This window comes from Brassica oleracea, chromosome C3 (assembly GCF_000695525.1).
Source record: "Brassica oleracea var. oleracea cultivar TO1000 chromosome C3, BOL, whole genome shotgun sequence".
NCBI lineage: Eukaryota > Viridiplantae > Streptophyta > Magnoliopsida > Brassicales > Brassicaceae > Brassica > Brassica oleracea.
Genome location: NC_027750.1, coordinates 62114558 through 62141102, shown reverse-complemented (window position 1 = coordinate 62141102; position 26545 = coordinate 62114558). Strand labels below are relative to the sequence as shown.

At 33.8% G+C, this 26545-nt stretch overlaps 4 protein-coding genes and 1 pseudogene across 4 annotated transcripts; 4 read left to right on the top strand and 1 right to left on the bottom strand.

Moving 5' to 3' along the window:
* Positions 1-733, top strand: part of LOC106331167 — a 5237-nt pseudogene extending 4504 nt beyond the window's left edge.
* Positions 734-6192: 5459 nt separating this feature from the next.
* LOC106333274 (putative branched-chain-amino-acid aminotransferase 7) lies at positions 6193-9022 on the top strand. Its single transcript, XM_013771743.1, has 9 exons — positions 6193-6275; positions 6438-6615; positions 6829-7005; positions 7093-7224; positions 8031-8126; positions 8235-8351; positions 8456-8551; positions 8639-8751; positions 8865-9022. Exons 1-9 carry the CDS (start codon positions 6229-6231, stop codon positions 8989-8991), a joined length of 1083 nt encoding a protein of 360 aa, XP_013627197.1. The 5' UTR covers positions 6193-6228; the 3' UTR covers positions 8992-9022.
* Positions 9023-12673: 3651 nt separating this feature from the next.
* LOC106331166 lies at positions 12674-14531 on the top strand. The gene is made up of 5 exons (XM_013769494.1): positions 12674-12685; positions 12772-13446; positions 13589-13648; positions 13695-13807; positions 14429-14531. The coding sequence occupies exons 1-5, from the start codon at positions 12674-12676 to the stop codon at positions 14529-14531; spliced, it is 963 nt and encodes a 320-aa protein (XP_013624948.1).
* A 4141-nt stretch (positions 14532-18672) lies between these two features.
* Positions 18673-20184, top strand: LOC106334605. Its single transcript, XM_013772920.1, has 4 exons — positions 18673-19097; positions 19265-19488; positions 19582-19689; positions 19916-20184. The coding sequence occupies exons 1-4, from the start codon at positions 18908-18910 to the stop codon at positions 20036-20038; spliced, it is 645 nt and encodes a 214-aa protein (XP_013628374.1). The 5' UTR covers positions 18673-18907; the 3' UTR covers positions 20039-20184.
* Positions 20185-20409: 225 nt separating this feature from the next.
* Positions 20410-22740, bottom strand: LOC106334604 (tubulin alpha-2 chain). The gene is made up of 4 exons (XM_013772919.1): positions 22481-22740; positions 21756-21990; positions 21307-21677; positions 20410-21242 (listed from the first exon to the last, which is right to left on the bottom strand). The coding sequence occupies exons 1-4, from the start codon at positions 22571-22573 to the stop codon at positions 20589-20591; spliced, it is 1353 nt and encodes a 450-aa protein (XP_013628373.1). The 5' UTR covers positions 22574-22740; the 3' UTR covers positions 20410-20588.
* Positions 22741-26545: the final 3805 nt, after the last annotated feature.

Genomic DNA, 26545 nt, shown 5'->3' with positions numbered 1-26545 from the left:
AACAGATGCGGAAACAGATGAATAAAAGCGATGTAACTACGACACGGATATTTAACGTGGTTCACCCCTAGGGCTACATCCACGGGCAAAGCGAGATCTTATTATTGGAGACGATATTGAGCTTACAAAGTGCAAGTTTAGGGTTACTTCAAATACAAGATATATATAGTAACATCTCGCATCTAAAACCCTAGACTAAACGGACTCATGGGCTTAAGCCCACGTTCAGATGTAACATCCATAATAACTTGATGCAACGCTCTTGATGCAACCGAGTCGGTATGATGTACGTGATGTAACATCCATCGCCTAGATGTAACATCCAGATTCAAGGCATATCAACACATGTAATATTGTATAGACATTTTTGATGAAATCAAGATTCAAGAAATGTTTGACAGGTCCAAGAACGAGATGTTACTGTGGATGAGTTATTAGAGGCAGAAGAAGTGTTATGCACGGGCACTGCAGTGGTCGTTTAAGCTGTTGAAATCGTGACCTTCCATGACAAAAAGTGAGTGATTAATACCAAGACCATTTCATCAAATACAGGACAGGAGAAGAGGCATTGTCTACGAAGCTTCATTCAATGCTGATGCAAATTATCTTTTCTCTTTGTGTTTTCTTTTATGAGACGTGCAATGAAGAACTTCTTAACCATACAATAGGCAGAGTTGGTCACGGTTTGAAGGTCCTATACGACATCGTTCAATTAGGAAGACAAAGGTCGTAAGTCGTAACTGTTTGAATAAAAAGCGAAGGATGCATTTAATATTAAAATTGCAAAAAAAAAGTTTTGACAGCTGTGGATTTGAACCCACGCCGTTTCGGACCAGAGCCTAAATCTGGCGCCTTAACTCGGCCAAACTGTCATTGCTGACTATTAATTCTTGATCTGCATTAATGTCATTTTCGCGCACACAACTTGATAAAAGACTTCGATTAATTGCTTCGCTTGCACTAACAGTCTTTCAGTAGCTATGTTATTTTCAGGAATTAAAAAAAACGTTAGTTTCAGGATGAACTTGTATATTGTCCTCACCAGGCTGGTCCGTCTTGCTGGACTTTTGTTTACCAAAGAGATATCATGGGGTTTTTAGCCACATGGCCGACTCTAAAATTATAAAGTTATAAGCAATTTAATAAAGAAAAAATTTGTCATGTTTAGCCATATATATATACTAGGGTAAACTCAAATAAAAGAAAAATTTTATAAAATTATTTTAAACTAAAATCTGTATTTATAAGTTTTTAAAATAAATTTAACTATTCATTTTAAATTATATAATTGGCTAATTATTATAAAATTGTAAAATATTCTTACACATTTTTGAAAAAAAAACTACTGATTTTCACGATTTTAAAAAATATCATATTCACTATAACTAAAAATATTTAAAAATAAATAAAATGAAAGCGTTACTCTTTATACGTATACATTTTTTGAGAAAGGGCATACATATAATTGGACATCTGTCATGTCTTTTTTTTTCACGGACATGTGTCATGTCTTTAAATAAACTTTTATTTCTTTTGTTCTATAGCTTTTTATTTCTGACATTTATATGTTTTTATTATATTAATTAATTTCCAAAATTATTATTTATTGAATAAGGTTTTTATCGAGCTCAAGTTAATATTATTTATTTTTACAATAGTATTATTTTTATTTATTATTTTTTATTTTAATTACTTTTCTAAAAAAGTTTGATTAGTTATTAATATTTTGTCATGTTTTTTTTGTTAATTTTCTGAGATAAGATTCACTTTTTGTGTGGGTTTGATAAAATATGTAAATATAATATTATAAATGTATTTTCTTAGTATTAGTATTTCAAAATTTCTTCACTTATTTTAATATTTTTATATTTTAAAATGTATTATGCATTTCTAAATGAATTATTATTTGTTGATAGAAAAATTGATGTCAACCATTTGGTTAAATTAAAACGCCTGATAATAATTAACATCCATGGATTATTAAATATTTTGTTAATAGATTTGATTTAAATTATAACAGAATTAAAATACTGTTAAATTTATTAAAAACTTATTATAGTGAATCAGTCATGCATTAATTTTTTAGAAAGTCTCTTGATGAGATGGCAGTTTAAATTATATATTAAACCATACATTAACAATCCAAATTTCACTATCAATTCCATTATTTTGATATTACATTAATATTTTGTTAAATTAAAGGAAATACCTACTACTTAACTTAAAAAGAAAACGTATTTCAATTATTTATTTGTTAGGAAAAAAATATGTATACACATCACATCTCATCCTCTCTTCTCTCTCGTTTCAGTCACAATATACTTACCCGACAAAACATGTTCGTTTCACCAGGTCAGGCTTCTTTCTGCTTTCTCTTTCCGGAACGCATTTTCGTTTGTGATTCTCGAGCTTTCTCGGTTTTTCATTTTCCGAGATTTTGGTCGGTGATGGTGATTAATAAGCTGAAGAACAGATGAAACGTCACCATAAGCCGTATCCGACGGTGACATTAACGACCTCGACTCGAAGACGATTCTGTTTACTAATTCTAGAGATCTCAGGGATAGACAAAGAGCTACTACGTCACTACACACAGAGCAAAGAACCGAGCTTGACACGTCCGTATAGATTCAAGTTCTTAAAACTCATTGCTTTCAAGTCGGTGCGGCGAGCACAAAGAAGGAGGTTGCCATTCCTGGTCTGGTTATTTGCGAAGATTCTAATGATTAAAAGGGAGAAGTGATGAATTTCACAAAATCCAATACCCTTATTTATAGATATAGACTCATTAATTGGAAGAAAGAAGAGGTGGTTTAAATAAGATGTAGTGGGAAGAATGGTTCATCAGCGTTTAATAAGAAATTTAATAAGATTGATTGAATTCGAATGACAGCTGTTACGTCATTGGGGCTTCAGAGGCGGCTAAATGAACATCGATGTCAAGACGACGGAGTTCCTACAAAGATCTGGAAGACCTTGACGAAACCCAAATAAGCCCAATAATAGAAATCGTGAAAACCCAAAAAATCCAAACGAAAGCAACAATAAGAGACACATGTCGACTTCTCCTTCTCTTATTTTTTCAAGTGGCAAGAAGAGAAGAGAATAAAGCTCTATTTTATATATATATATATATATATATATATATATATATATTTAATCTATATGCATAATATTCCATCTGAATAAATATACAATTTTGAATTTTCTGAACTCCAAAAGTACACTACATAGACACCTTGAATTCGTGGACCCGCCTCTATAGCATATGGTCTTAAAATAGTAAGATATTAGTAATATACTAGTACTAATGTACTATCGCTTCTAAATTATATTTAGTTTTAAACAGATTCGACTTTGCCAAAATAAAATTAATTCTTTAAAAGTTGCATGTGAGGGACAGACGATTCTACGTACTATGTATTTCTATATAAACAATAGACCCGCTTGTGTTTGGTTAAAAGGAATGGCCACTATTTAGACAGATTTTTGGAAGTCTTATATGCAAATTCTATTACTCAATATGTATCTCTCTTCTATTTGTATTGTTTTGAAAAATTGGGTTATTTTAAGTTCTCTCTTTATCATATGCATGTTGAGTATATTGCATTTTTAAGGCAGAGTTGTATATTATGAGCAAATGAATCAATATTTGTACAATTTCCTAAACTCCTTAACATGTAAATAGACACCTAGTATGTGCTGTTTGGCCTTCAAGACCGGCCACTTTAATCATTTGGTCTTAAAATAGTACGAAATTAGGTAACAACCAAGTTGCTTTGGTCTAGTGGTATAGGAGCTCCAGCTGGAGTGCCCGCCCATGGGTTCAAGCCTTGGCTACTGCGGAATTTACATGTGGGCTGCAGCACCCGAGACCGAAGACCGTTACACGGTGAGCCACATGGTGACGCCCTGGCAGCGTACATGCTCACTTCGGTCTCTAGTCTGGACCATCTCGGTGGGGCCAGGATATTAGCGAAATTAGGTAACGTCCCATTGTAATATCTTATAATATTTAGTTTTTAAAAAAATCGTAGACTTTGATACATAAATTCTATAAAAGTTGCATGCGATGGACATATTTTTCTAGTAGGTATACATAAACTAAGACTGGCGTTTTGGTTAAAAACGACTGAACGGTCGTGATTGGCGATTGATTAAACATGTAAAACTTGTGTGTACAGTTGCATGTCTCTTGAGAGCATTTGGAACCAATTCTCTCAGTTTCTCAAACAGTGCCATCTTGATATTTTCATATTAAGAAATAATTATAATACATTATGCTCTTATTAATTACATCTATTTAACTAATATTATCTGAGATAAATAAATTTATTTATAAGACCAATGTATTTTGTAATTAATATTAAATTTTATAATAATTATAATTTTTACTAAATTTTTTAAAATAACACTTTTTATTTAACAAAAAAAAGTGTCAAAATGATACTCTTACGAAACAGAAGAAGTACATGTTTCGAGTTAATCCCTCCAGAAAAAGTGTCAAAATGATACTCTTATGAAAGAGATGAAGTATATGTTTCGAGTTAATCCCTCATATTCGAATATATAAATATTGATAAAACTACTATATTTTATTTAGAATAATATATAAATATTGTTAAAATGGTGCAGCTACTGTTTAATCACATTATGATCTAGTTTTAAATGAATTTTTTTCATTTTTCTATGATAAAAATCTGTTGTATTTGATAAATCTATATATCTCAATGCTACAAACGTGTGTTTACAAACACATTTACTTATATTGGCTTCATCGATTAATTTTTCTTAATAATGTTTCATAGCATCTTAATAATGTTTCATAGCCTACATTACATAGAATCGGAAGCGGTTATACATAAGCAAAATTGTATGAAAATGCGAAAATGAGATGTTCTTTTTTATTAAAAAAAAAAGAAACCAAAATTGTGTGAAAGATATATATATATATATATTCAATAGTAAAAATATAAGATAATAATATTATAAAACTCATCAATAATAATTATATGATTCCAAATAAAAAATACAAACTATTATATTCGTTTTTAATAATTTATAGAAAAATAATTGAATTGTAATATATTGTGAAAAACTAATAAAATATTTTTTTAGGAATCAATTAATCAAATTAATCGTTTTTGATATCTCACAAATGATTAATACAATCTCTGAATCTATGTATGTAAAATTCTTATAAAATAAATTATTATGCACAATAGTAATTTATACTATGATTTTTAGTATTTATATATTATTTTATATCTGATATGTAAAATAAGAAACATATAAAACATGATTTGATTTTTTTTTTTTGGGTTTTTGAAATGGAAAAACAAGTTTCTTTTAACCGGGTCTCGTAGTCTGGTGGTAAAGGAACCTCGGCTGAGGTGCCCGCCACCCGACTTCGAGTCCCGGCCACGAGGGGTATTTACATGGGCTGCCTCTCGCCCTCCAGACCACTTCGCGTAACCAGGGGCCCTTAAGTGGACGCTTAAAAATCCTGTAATGGCTTGGGCTTCGGCCCGGTGGGCTAGTAGTCGATGGATTATCAAAAAAAAAAAAAACAAGTTTCAGTCCGGAAGCATAAGCTTCCAACGTCTTGATAAGATGGTTTTCTTGAAGCATTTTGGAATCCAGATCACGAAAGTTTCCATAAGCTTCTCATTTCGATTTCGAAGTGAAGCTTTTGTGCTATGAAGTTTTTTTTTTTTTTAATTTTTTTTTTTTTTTGGTAACTCTGGTATCTGGACAGCCCCATTCCCAACTATCCCCCGTAGGAGGCCCAGCACCCCAACGGAAGGGATGTTAAATCCGCTGTGGCCGGGACTCGAACTCGTGATGGCGGACACCTCAGCTGAGGTTCCTATACTGCCAGACCACGAGGCCCAGTTTTTTTTTTTTTTTTTTTTTTACACAATAATTACAGGCTTTTGTACACAATAATTACAGGCGCGCGTGTGTTTTCGTAAACTCCGCGGAAAGCACATGCATCTTCCTTCACCTATTGCTTCTAATCTAGCCCTTGACCGTAAGCTTTTTGTTTGTCAACTATAAAGCTTTTAGTCTTTAAAAATATTTTTAAAATGACGGATGGAATTTGTGTACCAAACAAGCGAATGGGATTCCAAGTTATCCCTATAAAAAGCCAAGTCATTCTCAAAGCACATCAACCCTCCAAAGCTCGGAACCCCTTCTTGCTCTCTTTGTCTTCATCTATCCAAAATGGCTCCTTCTGTGCCCCATTCTTCATCAGTACCTCTTCTCACAAGGTTCGAAGCTATCATCATCTTTTTTCATAAAACTGAATTCTTTTATATTTCACAGAACCTTTCTTTAGTCAAAAGAGTCCTGATTTGAGGTTCCCATGTTCATCTAACATCCCCTTTTCTAGTTATTGAAAACTCCTTTTTCTGTGGCATGCATTAATACAGTGAAGCAAATGAAAAATATGCGAACGTGAACTGGGAAGAGCTTGGATTCTCTCTGATTCCAACAGATTATATGTATATGTCGAAATGCAAACAAGGAGAGAGCTTTTCAGAAGGAGAGATTGTTCCTTATGGGGACATTCCAATTAGCCCTTGTGCTGGGATTCTCAACTATGGCCAGGTTTTTGTTCTCCCTCAATAAATAATTAAATATAAGAAGTAAACCGTTTAATCAAAGTTAAAACTTTCGTTTTCACATATTTTCCTTATGAACTCGGTTATGTTCATTTTTATCTTATTAAATTCTTCTATAAGCAAAACATTGTAGTGTTAGTGTTCACATAATAGTCTTGAGAGAAATCATTTAACTTGATTGGCTTTGTGTAATTTGTAGGGACTATTTGAAGGGCTCAAGGCTTACAGGACTGAAGACGGACGGATCACACTCTTCCGGCCTGACCAAAACGCTTTTCGTATGCAAACTGGTGCAGACAGGCTTTGTATGACATCTCCTTCTTCCGACCAGTTCGTCCAAGCAGTTAAGAAAACTGTGCTTGCCAACAAGAAATGGGTAACTAAGCTCTCTAATTCCATAAAACCACTTGTTAATATTGATCTTTATATGTAGCTAAAGTGTTTTACGGTTTTTGGGCTATAGGTTCCTCCTCCTGGTAAAGGATCTTTGTATATTAGGCCTCTACTCATAGGTACTGGTGCTGTCCTTGGAATAGCTTCAGCACCTGAATATACATTCCTCATGTACGTATCTCCTGTTGGAAATTACCATACGGTGAGGCTTTTTGTTATTCAAATACTCTGTGTAGCAAACTCCCTCTAACAACTGATCGAATAAATGTTGATCAGTTCTAACAGCTAAATGTTTATCGAATATATGTAAATCTTCTCTCTGTTCCATAAAGATGAATGTTTTAGAAAAAAATTGTTTAAAAAAGATACATGTTTAATATTTTTAATGCATTTTCAGTCAATTAAGAATCATTAATTGTAAACTTTCAAAAAAAATTGCATTTACTAAATTCTTTTTGGTTTAGAATTATAGGAAATAGATAATAAAATAACATGAATTAAATACTCAAACTTAATATATTTTATTAATATGTGTGAAAAATCTAAAATATGCATCATTTTGAAACAAAAATAATATTTTGCAAGAGAATTCAACCCAACTCATTTTGAAAATATAACATTTTTCTATTATAGAAAAACACATTGGAGTCAATACCCATATCTGTTTTAGAGTACCTCTATTATAGAAGAAAAAATAGAAATGAATTGGTAAATAGTCTAAGGAACAAAAATGGACTCTAAACATCTATAAAGTTATTCTTTTCGTGGAACCATATGCACCATAGGGAGTGCCGGCTCTTGCCATGTGCACAAGACACATTTGCACGGAGTCCACCAAAAATTAAGATAAATTTAGTTAGAATTTAGGGTCCAAATTTGTAGAATTAGGGTTCTATTTTGCAAATTACTCTTCTGAAAAGTTAGAACTTGCACAAGGCCCACTCAAAAATTAAGCCGGGCCTGACTATAAGCTATAGCACTTACAAACTGAGACTGTTAACTTTGTAGGCAAGCTCAGGCTTGAACCTTATAGTTGATCATACGTATCGCCGTGCCCATACTGGTGGAACTGGCGGTGTGAAGAGCTGCACAAATTATTCTCCAGTAAGAAACACGAGAAAATAAATACATAAGGCGCCAAGTTATTAATGGAGTGATTCTTTTATTTTCCTCTTTACATATCTAATCAGTTTTCTTTTCTTGCTGAAAAAGGTTGTGAAACCTTTGTTCGAAGCAAAATCATCAGGTTTCTCTGATATCTTGTTCCTGGACGCAGCAACTGGCAGAAACATTGAAGAGGTTTCTACATGTAATATCTTCATCACCAAGGTAAAGAACATTCAAAACTAATATATATATATATATATATATAAGTTTCCAACCTTTAGATTATACTTGTGCATAAGCTCATTAGTAATCAACGGTTTTTATAGGGAAATATTGTCTCTACTCCACCAACTTCAGGAACCATTTTACCAGGAATCACAAGGAAAAGCATAAGCGAACTAGCACGTGATATCGGCTACCAGGTTCCAACTCTCTATATTATATATAATACCCTATCAAGTATTCGCGTATTCAAGATTCATGGATTGTTATTTCAAAATGTACCACAGGTTCAAGAACGTGATGTTTCAGTGGAGGAGCTATTAGAGGCAGAAGAAGTTTTCTGCACAGGGACTGCAATGGTCGTCAAAGCTGTTGAAACCGTGACCTTCCATGACAAGAAGTAAATAGTTTTTGATGATATAACTTACAATAGCCTTTCATTAGTTCTTCAATCTTTCCAACTCTAGGGTTACTTAATGTTTGATTTTTGTTCATATCTATTTTTGACCGCAGGATAAAATACAGGACAGGAGAAGAAGCATTATCTACCAAGCTTCACTTGATGTTAACCAATATTCAGATGGGCATTGTTGAAGATAAGAAGAGTTGGATGGTGGAGATCAATGGTTGTGATGAATAGATTATCTTGCTAATAAAAAAAAGGTGAAGACAAAGAAAATCAAAATTAAAGAATAAAGAATAAAGAAATCAATCAAAAACAATGAAAAATATTTAAAAGGAATAAAATTGTAACATTGTTGTTCGAAAAAATATTAGTCTCTATATATAGAGTTCTTGTTTTAAGATTTTGAAACATTCAATGAGCTGTTACAAAAAAAAAAAACATTCAATGAGGAAATAACATAGGCCGTAATAAAAGTTTTAAAGTACCTTGTTTTTCATATATCGATGTAATTAGGTTTGACTTGAGTGATGTGCAAGAAATCAGTGGTTTGGTCACTAACGACGATCAACACAAAAATCAAAATGTTATGACAGCTGTGGGATTGAACCCACGCCCTTTCGGACCAGAGCCTAAATCTGGCGCCTTAGACCACTCGGCCAAACTATCGTTTAACGATTAATGACTAGTAGTTAATAATTATATTCTTAGTATAGTGTCTATTTCCCTATCTTCAGTTAATTTAAGTTTAGTTGCAAATGTTTTCAATATATATCTACAATTTCAAAACAAATTTAGCATGTGACTCAAAATTACCTCTCACCGATGCTTATAGCCCCAACATTACACCACAATTATTATCTGAATTATATTTCAATAGAAGAATTAAACTAGTTAGTAAAATAAAACTTTTTTAATTAGTAAAATATAACGATAATAATGGATAAACAACATGTTTTATAAGTTTATTGGGATTGTTTTAGTATTTGCCTTTTCCAGATCTCCCTTTACTCGACGATGATTTAAACATATTCAATTCTGGACTTATTGATGAATGTATCTAAGTTTGGCCAATTCAACATTGAGAAGATAGCCCCAAGCATAAACCTAACACGTCCATCTTTCCATATCATGCATATTGATTTTGGAGAATATTGTTTTGAGGCGTCTATGAATAGAGAGAAGTTTCCTGAAAAAGGTAATTAGCTATAATGTTATCCACATATACTTGTTGGATTTAAAGCTGATTATGCTTGTTTCAACGCCAAATCAAGTCGTATAGGACTCCGTACTCTCAGTGTTATCTATAGTTCTTGAGCTTCTCACCTAAAGTTCTTTCTATTCAACATTCCGACTTCCTCTAATAGATGTTTCAGCGTCGTTTTCGACTATCAATTGTTCTTGAGAACAATCGCCATGGGAACAAAAGTGGAGCTGCCTTTTGGGTTTCTTCGTTTAGCTGAGCATGACTCGCCCTGAAATGGTTTTATCTTTAGTTGTTTTGTAATGTTTTCTAGTTTCGTTTTACTGTCGAGCATGGCTCCGGGATCTTCTGCTTCAGTTTAAACATTGATGCTCATTGAGCCTTTTATAATATAAGTTGTGTTACAAAAATAAATAAATCCACATATACTTGTTTGCAACAGTTGTGGGTTTCGAGAATTGATATAAGGATAGACTTTTTATTAGTTAACACCCGAATTAATACCCAATTTTAGGTTCCGTTTGCCAAAGAATGCTTGTCAAAGCAATGGAAGTTAGTGGCATCGAAGGAAATTTCCGCTCAATATGTGAAAATGTAATGCAAGTTCTCAGAACCAACAAAGACAGTGTAATAGCAATGACGGAGGCGTTTGTGCACATTTTTGCAGGTGGTGGCCGTTTCTGGTGAGATGGGTCATCTGTACATTTTTAATTGTAATTTTCAACCAAGTTGCATTTGTTTGGATTTAATTCGATAATAAACTACGTTCTTTTTAATGTTAAAATTATATAACTTAATAAAGATGTAGGGTGGTAGAATAATGGATGTGTCACATTCTTTACATTATATTTTTCATTTGAATTATGTCATTTTTCACCTCCTAAGGTATTTTATGAACCAACAAGAAAGAAAGAAGAGAAAGAAGGTGTAGATGATATTTCCAGAGAGATTCTGATGTAGTTCGTGATGTACATCAGAAGGTATGTCAAGACGTATGTCAAGATGTATGACAGGACGTCGAGTGAAGAAGTTGCTTACAAGGAGATTGTCTAAGGTGATTGCGTGTGTAAGTGGAGATTGGAAAAGGAAAGAGAATATTTTTTTTTTTTGACAACGGAAAGAGAAATATCTTGTTGAAGACAAATGACGTTTTCCATTAAACAATGAGGCTTTGATTGGAGAAAAAGTGTTACTTGGAGAGGAATAAGAAGTTTTTTTATATGGGAATGGAAGTTCATTAAGGTGTATTTAATGAACTTGGAGAGCAAGTCTACGGTTTATATATAAGGAGGGATGTGCCCTTATGAGAAAAACAGCACCCAAAGATTAAAGTGAGAGAAAGTTTCATTGTGTTCTTGGTGAGTGTTTGACGGAGTGTCTAACGTAGTGTCTGGCGGAGTGTTCCGTTGTACTTGTTGTTGTGACGTTGGTGCTGGCGTTACGTGTAGTGGAGTTGTCCGTTGTGGTGTGGTGATCAATATGTACGTTGGTGTTGGCGTGCTCGTTGGTATCCTTGGTGTGCGTAAAGTTCTGACGTACTCAGTGACGTACTTGGGTGAAGTACTTGGTGACGTACCTTCAGAGACTTGGAGGTTGAAGCCTAGACTCAGGGGGAGTTTGGCTCAAGGTTGGTTAACCTTGAAGAGTTCATGTTATAGAAGAGAGCGGTGATTCAAGAGGGTTGTCCTTGTATTACGCGTTTGCGAATTGGTTGTAATTTGCTTTCTCATTCTAGTGAATTCGAATACTGGACAAGGTCTCGGGGAGTAGGAAACGAACCTCGTTAACAAACTCTGTGTGTCATTTACTTACTGCTATATATCTCTGACTCATCAACACTTACAAGTGGTATCAGAGCGGGGCTCGATAGAGTTAACGACTAGTTTCGAGTAGATCAGGGTGAGTGACAGAGACTGCGTCAGGAAGTACGACAGAGTTTGGAAACCCGTCTTGATGGAGGGATACCGAGGCTTGATTCATCTAATTATGGATATTGGAAGTTCCGTATGCAAGCCTTCATTAGTGGTCTTGATGAAGAGTGTTGGAGTATAATTGAGACTGGTTGGAGTCCTCCTGTGATACTTGATGATGAGAAGGTTGAAGTTCTTAAGCCGAGAGAGAAGTGGACTGCTGCAGAGAAGAAGGCTTCAAGCTGCAATTCTAAGGTGAAGACGGCGATCTACAATGCTATTGATGCGAGCTACTTCAAGCTGATTTCTCAATGTGTGTCAGCTCATAAGGCGTGGAAGACATTGGAGAACATGTTTGAGACTTCAAGTGTCAAGCGAACCAAGCTGGATATGTTAGCATCTAGATTTGAAAATCTAAGGATGGATGAAGAAGAAATCGTGGCTCAGTTTAGTGCCAAGTTGTGTGACATATCTAATGAGTGCTTTGCGCTTGGGAAGCAGTTCAAGGACAAGAAGCTGGTGAAGAAATTGAAGAGGTCGCTGCTAGTGAAGTTTGAGTCAAAGATTTTTGTTGTAGAAGTAGCTCATAATCTGGATGAGATGGCTTTTGATGAGTTTGTTGGGATTCTCCAAGCCTTTGAGTTGAGCAAGGTGTATGGAGATAAAGATAAGAAGAAGGATAAGGATAAGGAGACGGAAGATCCTATTGGTGTTGTTTTGAAATTCTCACCTTCTGAAGATCCTATGGCGATGCTGTCAAGAAATCTTGCTGAGTATCTGAAGCAACAGTGAGACATAAGAGACAATGGAAAAAGAGGTGGTTCGAGAAGATCACCATCAAAGCTACGATGCTATGAGTGCAATGGGATTGGACATGCTCGGTTGGAATGTCCAAATTTGCAGAGGCACGATAAGGAGAGGAACAATAAGAGTGACTCTGATACTGATTCAGATCATGGTGAGAATTTGAAGAACTTTATGGCGTTTACAACCTTGGGTTCTGTGAAGAAGTCTGCGGCGGAATCTGTGTCATCGTCTGTGTCATCATCTGTGTCAGGGTCTACACGTGGAGATGATGATGTTGCTGGAAGTGAGGATGATGCTAAGGGCTTCGATCTGGCTAAAAAGTATGAGACATTGTATGCACAATGGTTCACGATGGTTGAGGATAATTCTATTTTGGCTAAGGAGAAAGTCAAGCTAGAGGCTCAGATTGGTGAAGCTTTGAAACATGCTTCAGTGAAAGAAGAAGAAGAAGCAAGACAAGCTAGAGTTCAACTTGAAGAAACTCAGAAAGGTCTGAGGATGCTTAATACTGGTACAGATCAGTTGGATCATCTTCTCAGCATTGGGCAAAGTGATCGGTGTGGTCTCGGGTTCAAGGGTAAATCTTCTAAAGGTGAATGTGTTTTTGTGTCTACTGGCACAACAGAGAACGTAGCGACATATGCTACAAAACCAGCTGTTAAGAGTTCAAGAGGAACTATAACAGACGGTAAAGCTGCTACTGATGATGTGAAGGTTGCGACTGCTACTGCGACTGCAGTAAAGGCTTCTACTGTGACTGTCCAAGGACTGGTGAAGTGACTTCTGCAAGGGCTGCGACAGCGACTGCTGCAAGGGGTGCAACTGCTACAAGGAAAACTCTAGAAGTGCAGAGTGCACCTCGACGAGCTTGTGTTCCTGTTTGTCATCATTGTGGAGTTCGTGGTCATATTAGGCCAAGGTATTTCAAGCTGTTGAGGGAGAAACATCAGATGAAGCAAACATATGGTATGAGGTTTCATAATCCAGTATGTTATTGTGAAGCTGAAGGTCATGTTCAGTGTGGTGGGCTTAATTCTGGTCATAAAGCTAATCATGGAGGGATAAGGCTCATGGATACGTGGTCTGGAAGATCTGGTCATTATGGAGATGGTGGAATGAGTTTCTATCCTCAGTATGGAGGATGGCGATCATCTTCATATTAGTTTTTGACCATGATGTGACTCAAAGGGGAAGATTGAAGATGCTGCTTCATGCATGAGTTGTTGAGTTCACATATGCATAATAAAAAAGGGGGGGATTGTAGATGATATTTCCAGAGAGGTTCTGATGTAGTTCGTGATGTACATCAGAAGGTGTGTCACGACGTGTGTCAAGACGTACGGCAGGACGTCGAGTGGAGAAGTTGTTTACAAGGAGATTGTCTAAGGTGATTGCGTGTGTAAGTGGAGATTGGAAAAAGAAAGAGAATATCTTGTTGAAGACAAATGACGTTTTCCATTAAGCAAAGAGGCTTTGCTTGGAGAAGAAGTGTTACTTGGAGAGAAATAGGAAGTTTCCTTATATGGGAATGGAAGTTCATTAAGGTGCATTTAATAAACTTAGAGAGCAAGTCTACGGTTTATATATAAGGAGGGACGTGCCCTTATGAGAAAAACAGCACCCAGAGATTAAAGCGAGAGAAAGTTTCATTGTGTTCTTGGTGAGTGTCTGACGGAGTGTCTGGCGTAGTGTCTGACGAAGTGTTCTGTTGTACTTGGTGTTGTGACGTTGGTGCTGGCGTTACGTGTTGCAGAGTTGTCCGTTGTGGTGTGGTGATCAATCTGTACGCTGGTGTTGGCGTGCTCGTTGGTATCCGTGCGTTAGGTTCTGACGTACTCGGTGACGTACTTGGGTGAAGTACTTGGTGACGTACCTTCAGAGACTAGGAGGTTGAAGCCTAGACTCTGGGGGAGTTTAGCTCAAGGTTGGTTAACCTTGAAGAGTTCATGTTATAGAAGAGAGCGGTGATTCAAGAGGGTTGTGCTTGTATTACGCGTTTGCGAATTGGTTGTAATTTGCTTTCTCATTCTAGTGAATTCGAATACTGGACAATGTCCCGGGGAATAGGAAACAAACCTCGTTAACAAACTCCGTTTGTCATTTACTTACTGCTATATATCTCTGACTCATCCGCACTTGTAGAAGGAACCTCTTATGTATTATATAAATTCATCGAAACATTGATATTATTGTTCATGAAATACATTCATCATTCAAAAAGATCTTTTATGGAGTATTGAATTTCTTGTTTGACTCCTAACTTAAAATATCATAAAATAAATTTTAAATTTTAAAAGTTTGTGTTGTTTCTTTAGTTTAGAAAATATGTATCATTTAATTAAGTATGTTTTTAAAATATTTTTTCTTATTTTTAAAGAGAATCCTCCTACATATTAAATGATAAGTCACTTAATTGACTTTCGCTTATGTGTGGATCACTGGTGAAGTTTCAGAAAATTGTTATAATTTGATTGGTCGAAGATTTTTAATTATAATTTATTTAAGTTAGATCCAATGTTTTTAAACCCAACCCGGACACTGAACCGGAAGACTTATCGGGTTGTTGGGTCACTGGGTCGACTGCGGGTTAATAAATAAATTAATTTTATTATATAATAATATATCAGTTATTTAAATAAAAATATAGAAACTAAATTTTAATATTTTCTAAAAAATTTTAAAATATAAAATAATAGTTTGAATATGTATATATTTTATGTTTAAAAACATTTAGAAAATATTTAAATTTAGTTTTTATATTTTCATTTTCATTTGACATACAAAATGTCAAAAAATAGTATAGTATAGACTACTTAAAATTTTCTCGAACAAGGTAAGATTTATGACATCTAAAACAATCAAGACATAAAATTTACAAATATTTAAATGTCTAATGTGAATAATAAATTAAACTTCATATGCAAAATAAACAAAAATTAAAATATCATTGTAATAAATTGTCAATAACGTAAATAAACTAACATCAAATCACATCAACTAATTTTGGTTCTCTCTATCATCGTTCACTTCATTTTTTTCATGTGGCATAGTGAGATTTTCATCAAAATCTAAATATCACAAATATAAAACTGAAAAGGGAAAACCTAACTTTTTTTTTGTGAGCACCTAATTCTTAATTGAAAATTTAGAATAATCTAAAAACATAATTAAAAACTAAAAAAAAGAAGTAAAATTTATTTATTGGTTCAACCGGTGGTTCAACCGGTATCGGGTTCCGGGTTTTACTAGGTTTTTGCAGGGTTTTGCAGGTTTCTAAATATTGGGTTTTTCACAAAACTCAAACCGGATTTTTTCTGGGTCACCGGGTTTACCGGTTCAACCGCGGATCCGGGTTGGGTTTCAAAACATTGGTTAGATCTAAAATTGATGATAAGTTTATAAGCAATAAATATCACTTACCAAATAATCTATAGAATATTGCAGATAATAACTTATGGTAACTAACTATTGAAATTATAGAAAGATTAATAATGTTTGATTATTTATTTTTTAATATTTATAAAATATATAATATAATGAACAAATATTTTATATAAAATAAGTAAAATAGTTTTATATTTTACATAATGAATTATATTCGTATATAATTTTATGATAACTATTAAAATCTTTCAAAGCTACAAATGCTTTATAAATTAATAATAATGTTTTTTGAAAAAAATATATATTGATCATATTTTATGATATCAATTTTAGTAAGTTTAAAATTATTTATAAAAGCATATATATCATTTATAAAAATAAAAAATCCTCATCCTCCTATATCCTCCTACATATTAAATGATAAGTCACTTAATTGATTTCCGCTTATGTGTAGATCACTGGTGAAGTTTCAGAAAATTGTTATAATTTGATTAGTCGATGATTTTTAATTTTAATTTACTTTAGTTAGATCTAAAATTAATGATAAGTTTATAAGAAATAAATATCACTTACCAAATCATCTATAGAATATTGCAGATAATAACTTATGGTAACTAACTATTGAAATTATAGAAAGATTAATAATGTTTGATTAATTATTTTTTAATATTGATAAAATATATAATATAATGAACAAATAGTTTGTATAAAATAAGTACAATAGTTTTATATTTTACATAATGAATTATGTTCGTATATAATTTTATAGTAACTATTAAAATCTTTTAAAGTCTATAAATGCTTTATAAATTATTGATACTATTTTTTGAAAAAATCAAAAATATTAACATATTCTATGAAATCAATTTTCGCAAGTTTAAAAACTTTATGAAAGCATATATATTATTTATATAAATAAAGTTCCTCCTATATATTAATTGAGATGTCAATTACATAAACGATTTTAAACAAATTTATATCAATAATAATTATAATTGAAAACATTGATATATATGTCAAAATAATTGAAAACTTGTTATTTCGATGTAATAAATTTATTGAATCTCACAATTATATATATATCAAAATAATTACATCACATTATTAAAAATTAGATATGTTTTTCTGATATATATTTAATTAAAATAGGTTTTTATAACAGTAAATTTATAGTGTACAATAAAATCATATATTGCAGATGAATTAAGTTAAACCTAATAATATTTCTTATACTCACTCACTATATATATATATATTAAAACTGTGTTCAAGGAATGCAAAAATAGTCAAATATATAGTTTTAAATTTATTTGATTATTTTCAATGAAAAATGTTGATAGAATAATTGAGTTCTTTCACAAATGATGAAATTTCTTTTATTTTTAAAAACAAAAAAATTATATGGTAAGTCGTTTAAAATAATAATAATAAATTAATTTATTTCATATAATATAAAATCGAAAAAAATCAGAACATTAGATTATTTCTTTTACAATGTATGAAACAAAGTTCTAACAAATTTTATACAAATAGAAACTTGTTATTTCGATGTAATAAATTCATTGAATCTCACATTGATATATATATATGTCAAAATAATTACATCACATTATTAAAAATTAGATATGATTTTTCTGATATATAATTAAAATAGGTTTGTATTACAGTAAATTTATGAAAATGAAAATAATACATTTAAAAGATCTAAAATGTAATTACTTTTAATGATAATCTTAGTCAAACGAATCAATGTTTGATAAGATAGTGTGTTGATTGAAGAGAATTTAACCAATTCTGAGTTTTATGGTAAACACTAAATATAAAATGTGTGAGAAAAGTAATTTGTGATTTGACAAAATTATGAAAACTTTGTAATTTTGTATCATTTTTTTTTTGCATCAACGTAATTTTGCATCTATGTAAAACAACGTGGTAGACAAAATAAATAAAATGTTATGAAATAATTTTTTGTTCATTAATCTTTAGCTTTTTATTAATTATGTCATAAAAAGACTTTTGGAAACTTAGGAATATATAGAATTATAACTATATCTCAAAACTCTCCTAAGTATATAATATTAAGACTTTTAATTTTCAAACTACTTAAATTTAAAAAGTTACTTTTAATAGTTATAATTATTATTTAAAATTAAAAAATTATAAATATATGTATAATTTTTATACAATGTTTATACCCGTGAAATCGCGGGCAACCACCTAGTACAAGTTTATTCACCTGTGATATACTAGTATACATTAGCTAGTATTAACTAAAACTTATTGTTTAAGCTATTATCCTTTAGCAATTTTGACTTAAAAGGAGAGTACAAGGATAAATTTCGAAATCTTGTGTTGTTTGTTGGTGGAATCTTTAATAAACGTACCCGAAAGTGACAGTATGTATTATTGAAACAAACATGTGATAGATGGTACATTACACATTGGTATCAACTAAATATGAATGATTTTTCTCTTCTATTTTTGGTGACCAAATAATTCGGAGAAAAAGGACGAAACATAAACGAGACGTGGAGTCTCGCGTTACGTTACCAACCTCGTTGCGGCAATTTAGCAGCCACACACCACACATGGTGTCCCTGAGAGTTTCGGTGCATTTTAGCAAAGCGCAGAGTGCTTGTGCTAAAATACGCAGCGGTAGATAAAGGTGATAACTTTCACCCCCTTTCTCTCACCACCCACCACTTGCTATGAGTATTCCGACACATTTCTCCATTTTGTCCGAGAAAAAATCGAATCTCTCCCGTCTGAATTTGTGTAAGCTTCTCTTGAACATGATCCTTTCCGGGAACTGAAGAGAATAATCGTGTAGTAAAAGAAAAAACGAAAGATGGCTTCGTCTCTGGAGTTTGTTAGACTTTGTGCCTCTCCTGTGTCGATTTCCCGCCACAAATCTCCAGTAAAATTGGAATCTAGAAAAAGGGTTTTCAGATTAGCAGATTCTCGAAGTTTGCATCGTCTTGGTCGATGTGTTACGGTTCATTCATCTGCTCTTAACAATGGAGATAACCAGTCAAAAGGTCATCTCTTTCTTCTCTGGGACTATGTAGAGCTGGTTTTGATTCTAAGATTGGAGTTTTTGTGATTGATTAGCTCTTTAATCTGTGCTTTAGTATCATAACTGTGTTCATTGAATCTGGAGTTTGATATTGTCTTTTTGTTGTTGTTGATGTTGATGTTTTTGTAGGTGAAGAACCACCAGAATCTTTATTTATGAAAGAGTTGAAGAGAAGAGGTATGACTCCTACTTCGTTACTTCAAGACTATGAAGTAGATGTTGACGAGATCAAAACCGGTGGTAAAGACACTAGAAACAGCTCTAGGACCACTGCAACTACTACTCCAGCCTTCGACCAAAGCTTGTTAAACCAGAGAGAGAGATCCTTGGCTTTAAACAGCGAAGGGCTCGAGGTCAGAGATATAGGAATTTACTAGCTCCTTCTCATAATAACTGTCAGAGATTGTGTTTAGTTGGGATCCTTTTCGTTGATTTGTTGTGTGCAGGGATTGATTCCACGTGCTAGGATCTTGCTGACGATTGGAGGGACTTTCTTCTTGGGTTTTTGGCCCTTGATTGTCTTAACTCTTGGCGCCTTCTCTGCTCTTTACCTTGTAAGTTGATAAGGTTCTTTTCTTCATTATCCTTGAATTAACGATTGCAATGAAGAAGAAGAAGAACTAGTGATCAGACATTGTGGAGAGTAGTCTCTTTAATTCTCCCAAACAACTAACTGCTTCTGTCTTCCCCATTGTGTCAATGAGTTTTATGGTGTTTTTTTGTAAGTTTTTGTCTCAACTTATGGACTGATTGTGTTGTTTTGTTTGAAAATTGCAAAAGTACTTTGGAGCAGATTTCATTCATGATGGAAGCAGAACTCCGGTTTCACCACCACCTTACATCGATCCATATACTCTGCTGGAGGATGAGAGGGTCTCCGGGATCAATCCTCGTCTTAATTAGCACCACAACGTGTTCTCTCTGCTCCACCCAAGTAGTAGTTAAATATATTGTTGCACTAAGTATATATATCTCTGTTCCTTACGGTTGTAAAAAATAATAATTTTACTTCTGTATTATTGCACCTTTTTAAAAGGGTTCACCTCAAAGTAGAAAAAGTTCCCAGATTTTCACCTTATGAAATCATAACCATAAAAAACATGGCAAACAACCAGAAAAACCACTAAATCAAATATATTTTCATAGTGAGTAAAATTAGATTAGAGTTAATTAAAAATTCAACTCAACTTCAAGTTTTAGATTCTTTATGTTGTTTTTTGAGCCTAAGATATTTATACCGAGATCGCAGCTAAACTAGATACTGTAGACAGTAATAAGAAACTGAAAGAGAATTAAAAACACAAATAGAGATGGATAGTAATAACCATAATAGAATTCAAACAACAAGAGACCAATATGAGAAAACGCAAACCAAAAGACTCGTCACGAGAGTGTTTCGAGCACATTCACGCCAACACAAAAGGAGAACAGGAAACCACACGAACCAATCTTCTTAGTACTCCTCGCCCTCATCATCCTCATCGTCACCACCTTCAGCCCCAACCTCCTCATAATCCTTCTCCAAAGCTGCAAGATCCTCACGAGCCTCGGAGAACTCTCCCTCTTCCATACCCTCACCCACATACCAGTGAACAAAAGCACGCTTGGCGTACATCAGATCAAACTTGTGATCAATCCTCGAGAAGACCTCAGCAACACTCGTGGAGTTGGAGATCATACAAACAGCTCTCTGCACTTTCGCAAGATCACCTCCCGGAACAACAGTCGGTGGCTGGTAGTTGATACCGCACTTGAACCCAGTCGGACACCAGTCAACGAACTGGATCGTGCGCTTGGTCTTGATGGTTCCGACAGCTGCGTTCACGTCTTTGGGGACGACATCACCACGGTACATCAGACAGCAAGCCATGTATTTACCGTGACGTGGGTCACACTTGGCCATCATGGAAGCTGGCTCGAAGGCGCTGTTGGTGATCTCAGCGACTGAGAGCTGCTCGTGGAAGGCTTTCTCAGCGGAGATGACTGGAGCGTATGAGGAAAGCATAAAGTGGATTCTTGGGTATGGGACCAAGTTGGTTTGGAACTCGGTAACATCCACATTCAAAGCACCATCGAACCTCAGAGAAGCAGTCAAAGATGATATCACCTGAAACGAAACCACATCAGTAATGAATTATTATAATCAGTGTTAAAAGAGTTGTTTGTTATACCTGAGAGACAAGACGGTTGAGGTTGGTGTAAGTTGGCCTCTCAATGCTCAGGGAACGTCTGCAGATGTCATAGATAGCTTCATTGTCGAGGAGGATGGAGACATCAGTGTGCTCCAAGAGCGAGTGCGTGGAGAGGACACTGTTGTAAGGCTCAACGACAGATGTAGAGACCTGAGGAGAAGGGTAAACAGTGAAACCAAGCTTGGATTTTTTCCCATAGTCCACAGAGAGCCTCTCAAGGAGAAGAGACCCAAGACCAGACCCAGTTCCTCCACCAACAGCGTTGAAGACAAGGAAGCCTTGGAGACCAGTACAGTTATCAGCGAGCTTTCTGATACGGTCCAAGCAAAGATCAACAATCTCCTTCCCAACTGAAGCAAATATTACAATGAGTAAACAGTAGAGAGAGAGAGATAGATAACAAAAGGGGGATGAGTGTAGATAATTACTGGTGTAATGTCCACGGGCGAAGTTGTTGGCAGCGTCTTCTTTACCGCTGATGAGCTGCTCAGGGTGGAAGAGCTGACGGTAAGTACCGGTTCTGACCTCGTCGATCACAGTGGGCTCAAGATCGACGAAGACTGCACGTGGGACGTGTTTCCCTGCGCCGGTTTCACTGAAGAAGGTGTTGAAAGCATCGTCACCTCCTCCAACGGTCTTGTCACTCGGCATCTGTCCATCAGGCTGTACGAATCCAGATTCCAAAAACATCAGTACATAAGAACTATATACATAAAGAGGATCTACGGACTTTTAAGTCAATACAAACAACATTTTACAAATGGATCAACCGTTGCAATCAAGCACAGATCTAAACATGATATTATATAACGATCTAAAAACAATTAGGTCGAACAGATCTACGAACTCGAAGCGTAATCAAATACGTCAGATCTAAGGTCACCAAATCGACGCAAACAACCGTTTTACAGCTCGGAAACTAATCAATATCGAAGCAAGCACAGATCTAAACCACGATATATATATAATAAAGCTCTCGTTCATCGAATACATTTGGAAAAAAAAAAAAAGAAACGGATCTCGAATCAACCACAAGATATTGAAATCAAGCATAGGTCTAAGCGATTAGGTCGAACAGATCTACGAATTCCGAAGAGCAATATAAATACGTCAGATCTGATCTAAAGGAGGGAGGGAGAGGGAAGAAGCGAACCTGAATGCCATGTTCGAGGCAGTAAAGCTCCCAACAGGCGTTTCCGACCTGGATACCAGCTTGACCGATGTGGATCGAGATGCACTCCCTCATTTTCGTTTAGAGATCTGAAGAAAAGCCTTAGATTCGCTGGGAAGACGATGAAGAAGATGAAATCGGAGGGCGTGTACGAAGACGCTCTCCTTGAAATAGATCTGGTTAACTGATTTCTAAGCCTCAACGGATGATGATGTATTTATTGAGTGAAACCATCCATCTTTAGGGTAACGGCTCGTATGGGACACGTGTGGCGATATAAATGGGTAACTGCTAACCACGGTTAGATGACAGGGTGCTGTTGCGTATTTTCTAATTTCGAATTTGGGCCCGCTTTAGGTTGTTTGGGATACTGACCGTTTCTCTCTCTCATTTTGAAATTCAAAATCCCTTTAATTGCGGATAAGAGGAGCTCAACCGGAACTAAACCGGATCAGATCAATATCTCCTGTAAACCGAAGCAATAATGATCTTGTCCGCCTTCCTTCAAGGCGTTCGTTCGGTTCCGCAAGTGAGATTGTTTCCCTTGAATATTTACTCTGCATATACGTCAAGTTATATAGTACATAAGGTTACTACAAAATAGGGATCTCCCTGAATACTCTAAATTAAACAAGAGAATATACTGAAGATATTCTTTATTATCTTTCACCCTCCCGCGGTTGGAGCGTCCGGTGTCGTGACGCCTAAACTGGAGCGAAAGTTCAAGAAGAGTGTAGAGGGAAGACCCTTTGTAAATATGTCCGCATATTGAAGCGAAGAGAGAACATGCAGGACACGAACTTGGCCCATCTGTACCTTTTCTCTGACAAAGTGAATGTCTATCTCGATGTGCTTCATTCGCTGATGTTGTACTGGGTTGGAAGAGAGGTAGACTGCACTCACATCGTTCGGACCTCCGGAACTAATCTCGTGGTGGCCTCTCTCGATTCTTCTCTGATGATAGCACACCGCCTCTTTCTCATGTACTTATTGTTCCCTTGCAGCAATCCAATCAAAGTTAGAGTGAGAGTAACTAACTTAGGACTTGAGAAATGTCTGCTTATTCACTGCAATTCTGTCAGATTAAGTTCTAAGTAACAGCTGGTGAATTTTTCTTTCATTTGAATGTTTTTTTCTTTATTGGCATCGTAAGAGACTGAAGCTATACGTTTTATTACCTCGTTTTTTTTTTAACTTTATACTACTGGTGAAATGATGATACTAAGCTTCTCTTTGTGTAAATCAATTTTGATCATAGGGTGGAACTGTTCGTGTTCAAGGCTCTTTGAAGGGTATATGCTCTAGACGTAGGAACTCGGAGCGAGTAGTGTCAGATTGCTGCGGCTAACCAATGTAAGTTAACTTTAGTTTAAGGAAACAATTGATTGGTTAAAATCTTGCTCTTTTCTTTTAATATAGTTGTATTATCACAAGCTGTGTGCCTTATCTTTTAATGCCACAGGCCAAAGGCTACAACACATGCTATTGAACCATCCGATCAAATAAAGTATCTTAACAGCGTAGAAGCTGGTTGGCAGGTACACTCAGTTAACTTCTAGCGAGCGTGAATTTGATTTTCATTATCTTTTCTGTATAATAATTTGTGTGTTTTATTACAGATTTACCGGATTTATATGGTGACAAACTGACAACAATACAAAGGCTCGTTACTTACTGGACTGTAGGTTCTTTAGAAAAAAAATTATGTTAATGTTTTTAAAATTTTGTACCTTCTTAAAATAAATATAGTATTATTTGTATAAACTTTATATTTTTACTATGTCAAATTGAAATAGAAATAATAAGAATATTTCTATTATTACATTTTCTTAATTATTTTTGTTAATATTGTATTATTTAACGATAGAGAATAATGAAAGTTGTTGTCATTTTAATTCAAATCAAAAATATTTATTAACAATAACAATATGATCTCAGAATTATTTCCATTATTTTTTGTTTATAATATTATTTTCAATACATAATAATTTTAAATGTTTCATAAGTTAATATAAATTCATGTAAAATATTTTATAATAACTTCTGCCCTGCGGGCCGATCCTAGTGTTATATATATGATAGTTAAATAGGTTAATGTAATAGTGATCTTGTTTAGAATTGATACTACTTGTAAACCAACTGTTTGTTTCTGTTTCTTGCATTGTCATTCTCTGGTTTTGTTTTGTCTAGACAATTTCATTGTTACTATTATAGTGTAGTCAGGAATCTGAGATATATGGCACTAATTGCTTATATTTATCACAAATTCTTATTGAATTGAGTTTTATTTGTATTAATGATTGTTGTTTATTAGGCCTAAGTAATCGAAGGTTAATCTCTTATTCTTCCCTTTACTTGAGAAGAAATTCATCTACAGCGGATTGAAGGTTAATCTCTCTTTCTTTCAATACGGCGTTGCAGTTTCCGACATGGATTTTACAGCTATGATTGATGACAAAACAATCAACCAAATTGTGTTGATTTTCGAATCAAGTCATTTGTTATGGAGAAAATGTCCTCCAAGAAAACCGCCATGGATTCGAGATACAAAAGAGGATCTAAAGACTGAAGGAAGAATCTTTTTGTTGTATGGCAATATACATACAATCGTTGAAAATTGGTCTTTTCAATTTTTTTTCTTACGGTTGAATCAATATATTGGATTCTAAACCGAAAAATATATATAGATCTAAATTGGATTAAGACCAATATAACACAACAAAGATAATTAATTGATGTTTCTAATGCGACAAAGATGTAAAGATCGCAAAACTTCTCAAATATCTTACTCTTTTTTAGTTCTTTTGTTTTTTTATTATATAACCTATGTTATTTGTTATGTTTTCATTGTGTATGTATTTGTAAAAGATCCTTACAAAATCTACTCTATTAAAATAGAATCCTAAATTTATCTACCATTAAAGTTGTTATTTAAATTTTGGACTATTTCAAATTTGTTAGTATGTTAATTTATGGATCATATCAAGTTAGTTACATTAAAACCAGACAACTTAAATTAAACCAACAATCTAACCTATTATAAGTAAACCAAACAAATTATCTTCTATTAAAATTAAAGTAGACCGATTGTATATACAATTATATTAGCAATACAATAACTCTCACTTGGACTAACGTTTTCTAATGATAAAACTTGCTTTATGATTTTCTCATCGACATCATATCATCACAAAGAACATGTATATGTTTGGTTTCTTATGTTAATAGAAAGATTAGATATAATAACTCTTTTTACACCTCATTTTCGTGACATATGTTAATATGCTCTAAGTTGATTGATTCTTTGTTAAACTTAGAGATACCTGCCATTATGAACATAATATGTTATTATATAAACTTCAATCATATATAAACTTCAATCATATAAAATATAACTTATGCAAAATTGTTTTTTTGAAATACAGTAAAAGTTAGAAATTACATTATTTTTTATTTACTAATTTCATAAACAATACTTATCTACAAGAAAATTAGAAAGATAGGGAAATTGCCAAAAATACCACATTCATAATACCATTTTTCATGTTTACACTAACCACTTTTACTCTCATATTTAAAGAGAGAGAAAAACATTTATAACCATAGGATTAACTAATCTAGACTTATGTTTTAAAATTGAAAGGTGTGATATGGTTTCTGGAATGTGAAATTTATGATTCCAATAAATATAAAAATACAAACTTAAAATTATATAAATTTTTTTAAAATAATTTCAAAAAGAATTTTCGATTTTCAAGGGTGTAAGAGTCTTTTTGCTTTTTATGAAGAATATATTTTTGAAAATATCTCTTTAATGGTGGTAAACATCAATAATAGTATCAACAAAACAGTAAACATGAAAATTTCTCGGAAATATATTATTAAGAAAAATTTGATCAAATCTTAGACTAACTTGACTTGCACACCAAATAATCAATAACTACAATTTATGTTTTTACGACATTCTCTTATTTGGAAGTTGATTTTTTTGCCTAACAAGATTTTCTCCCTTATTTTTCGACCTCCCTATTATATTCACATGTTAAA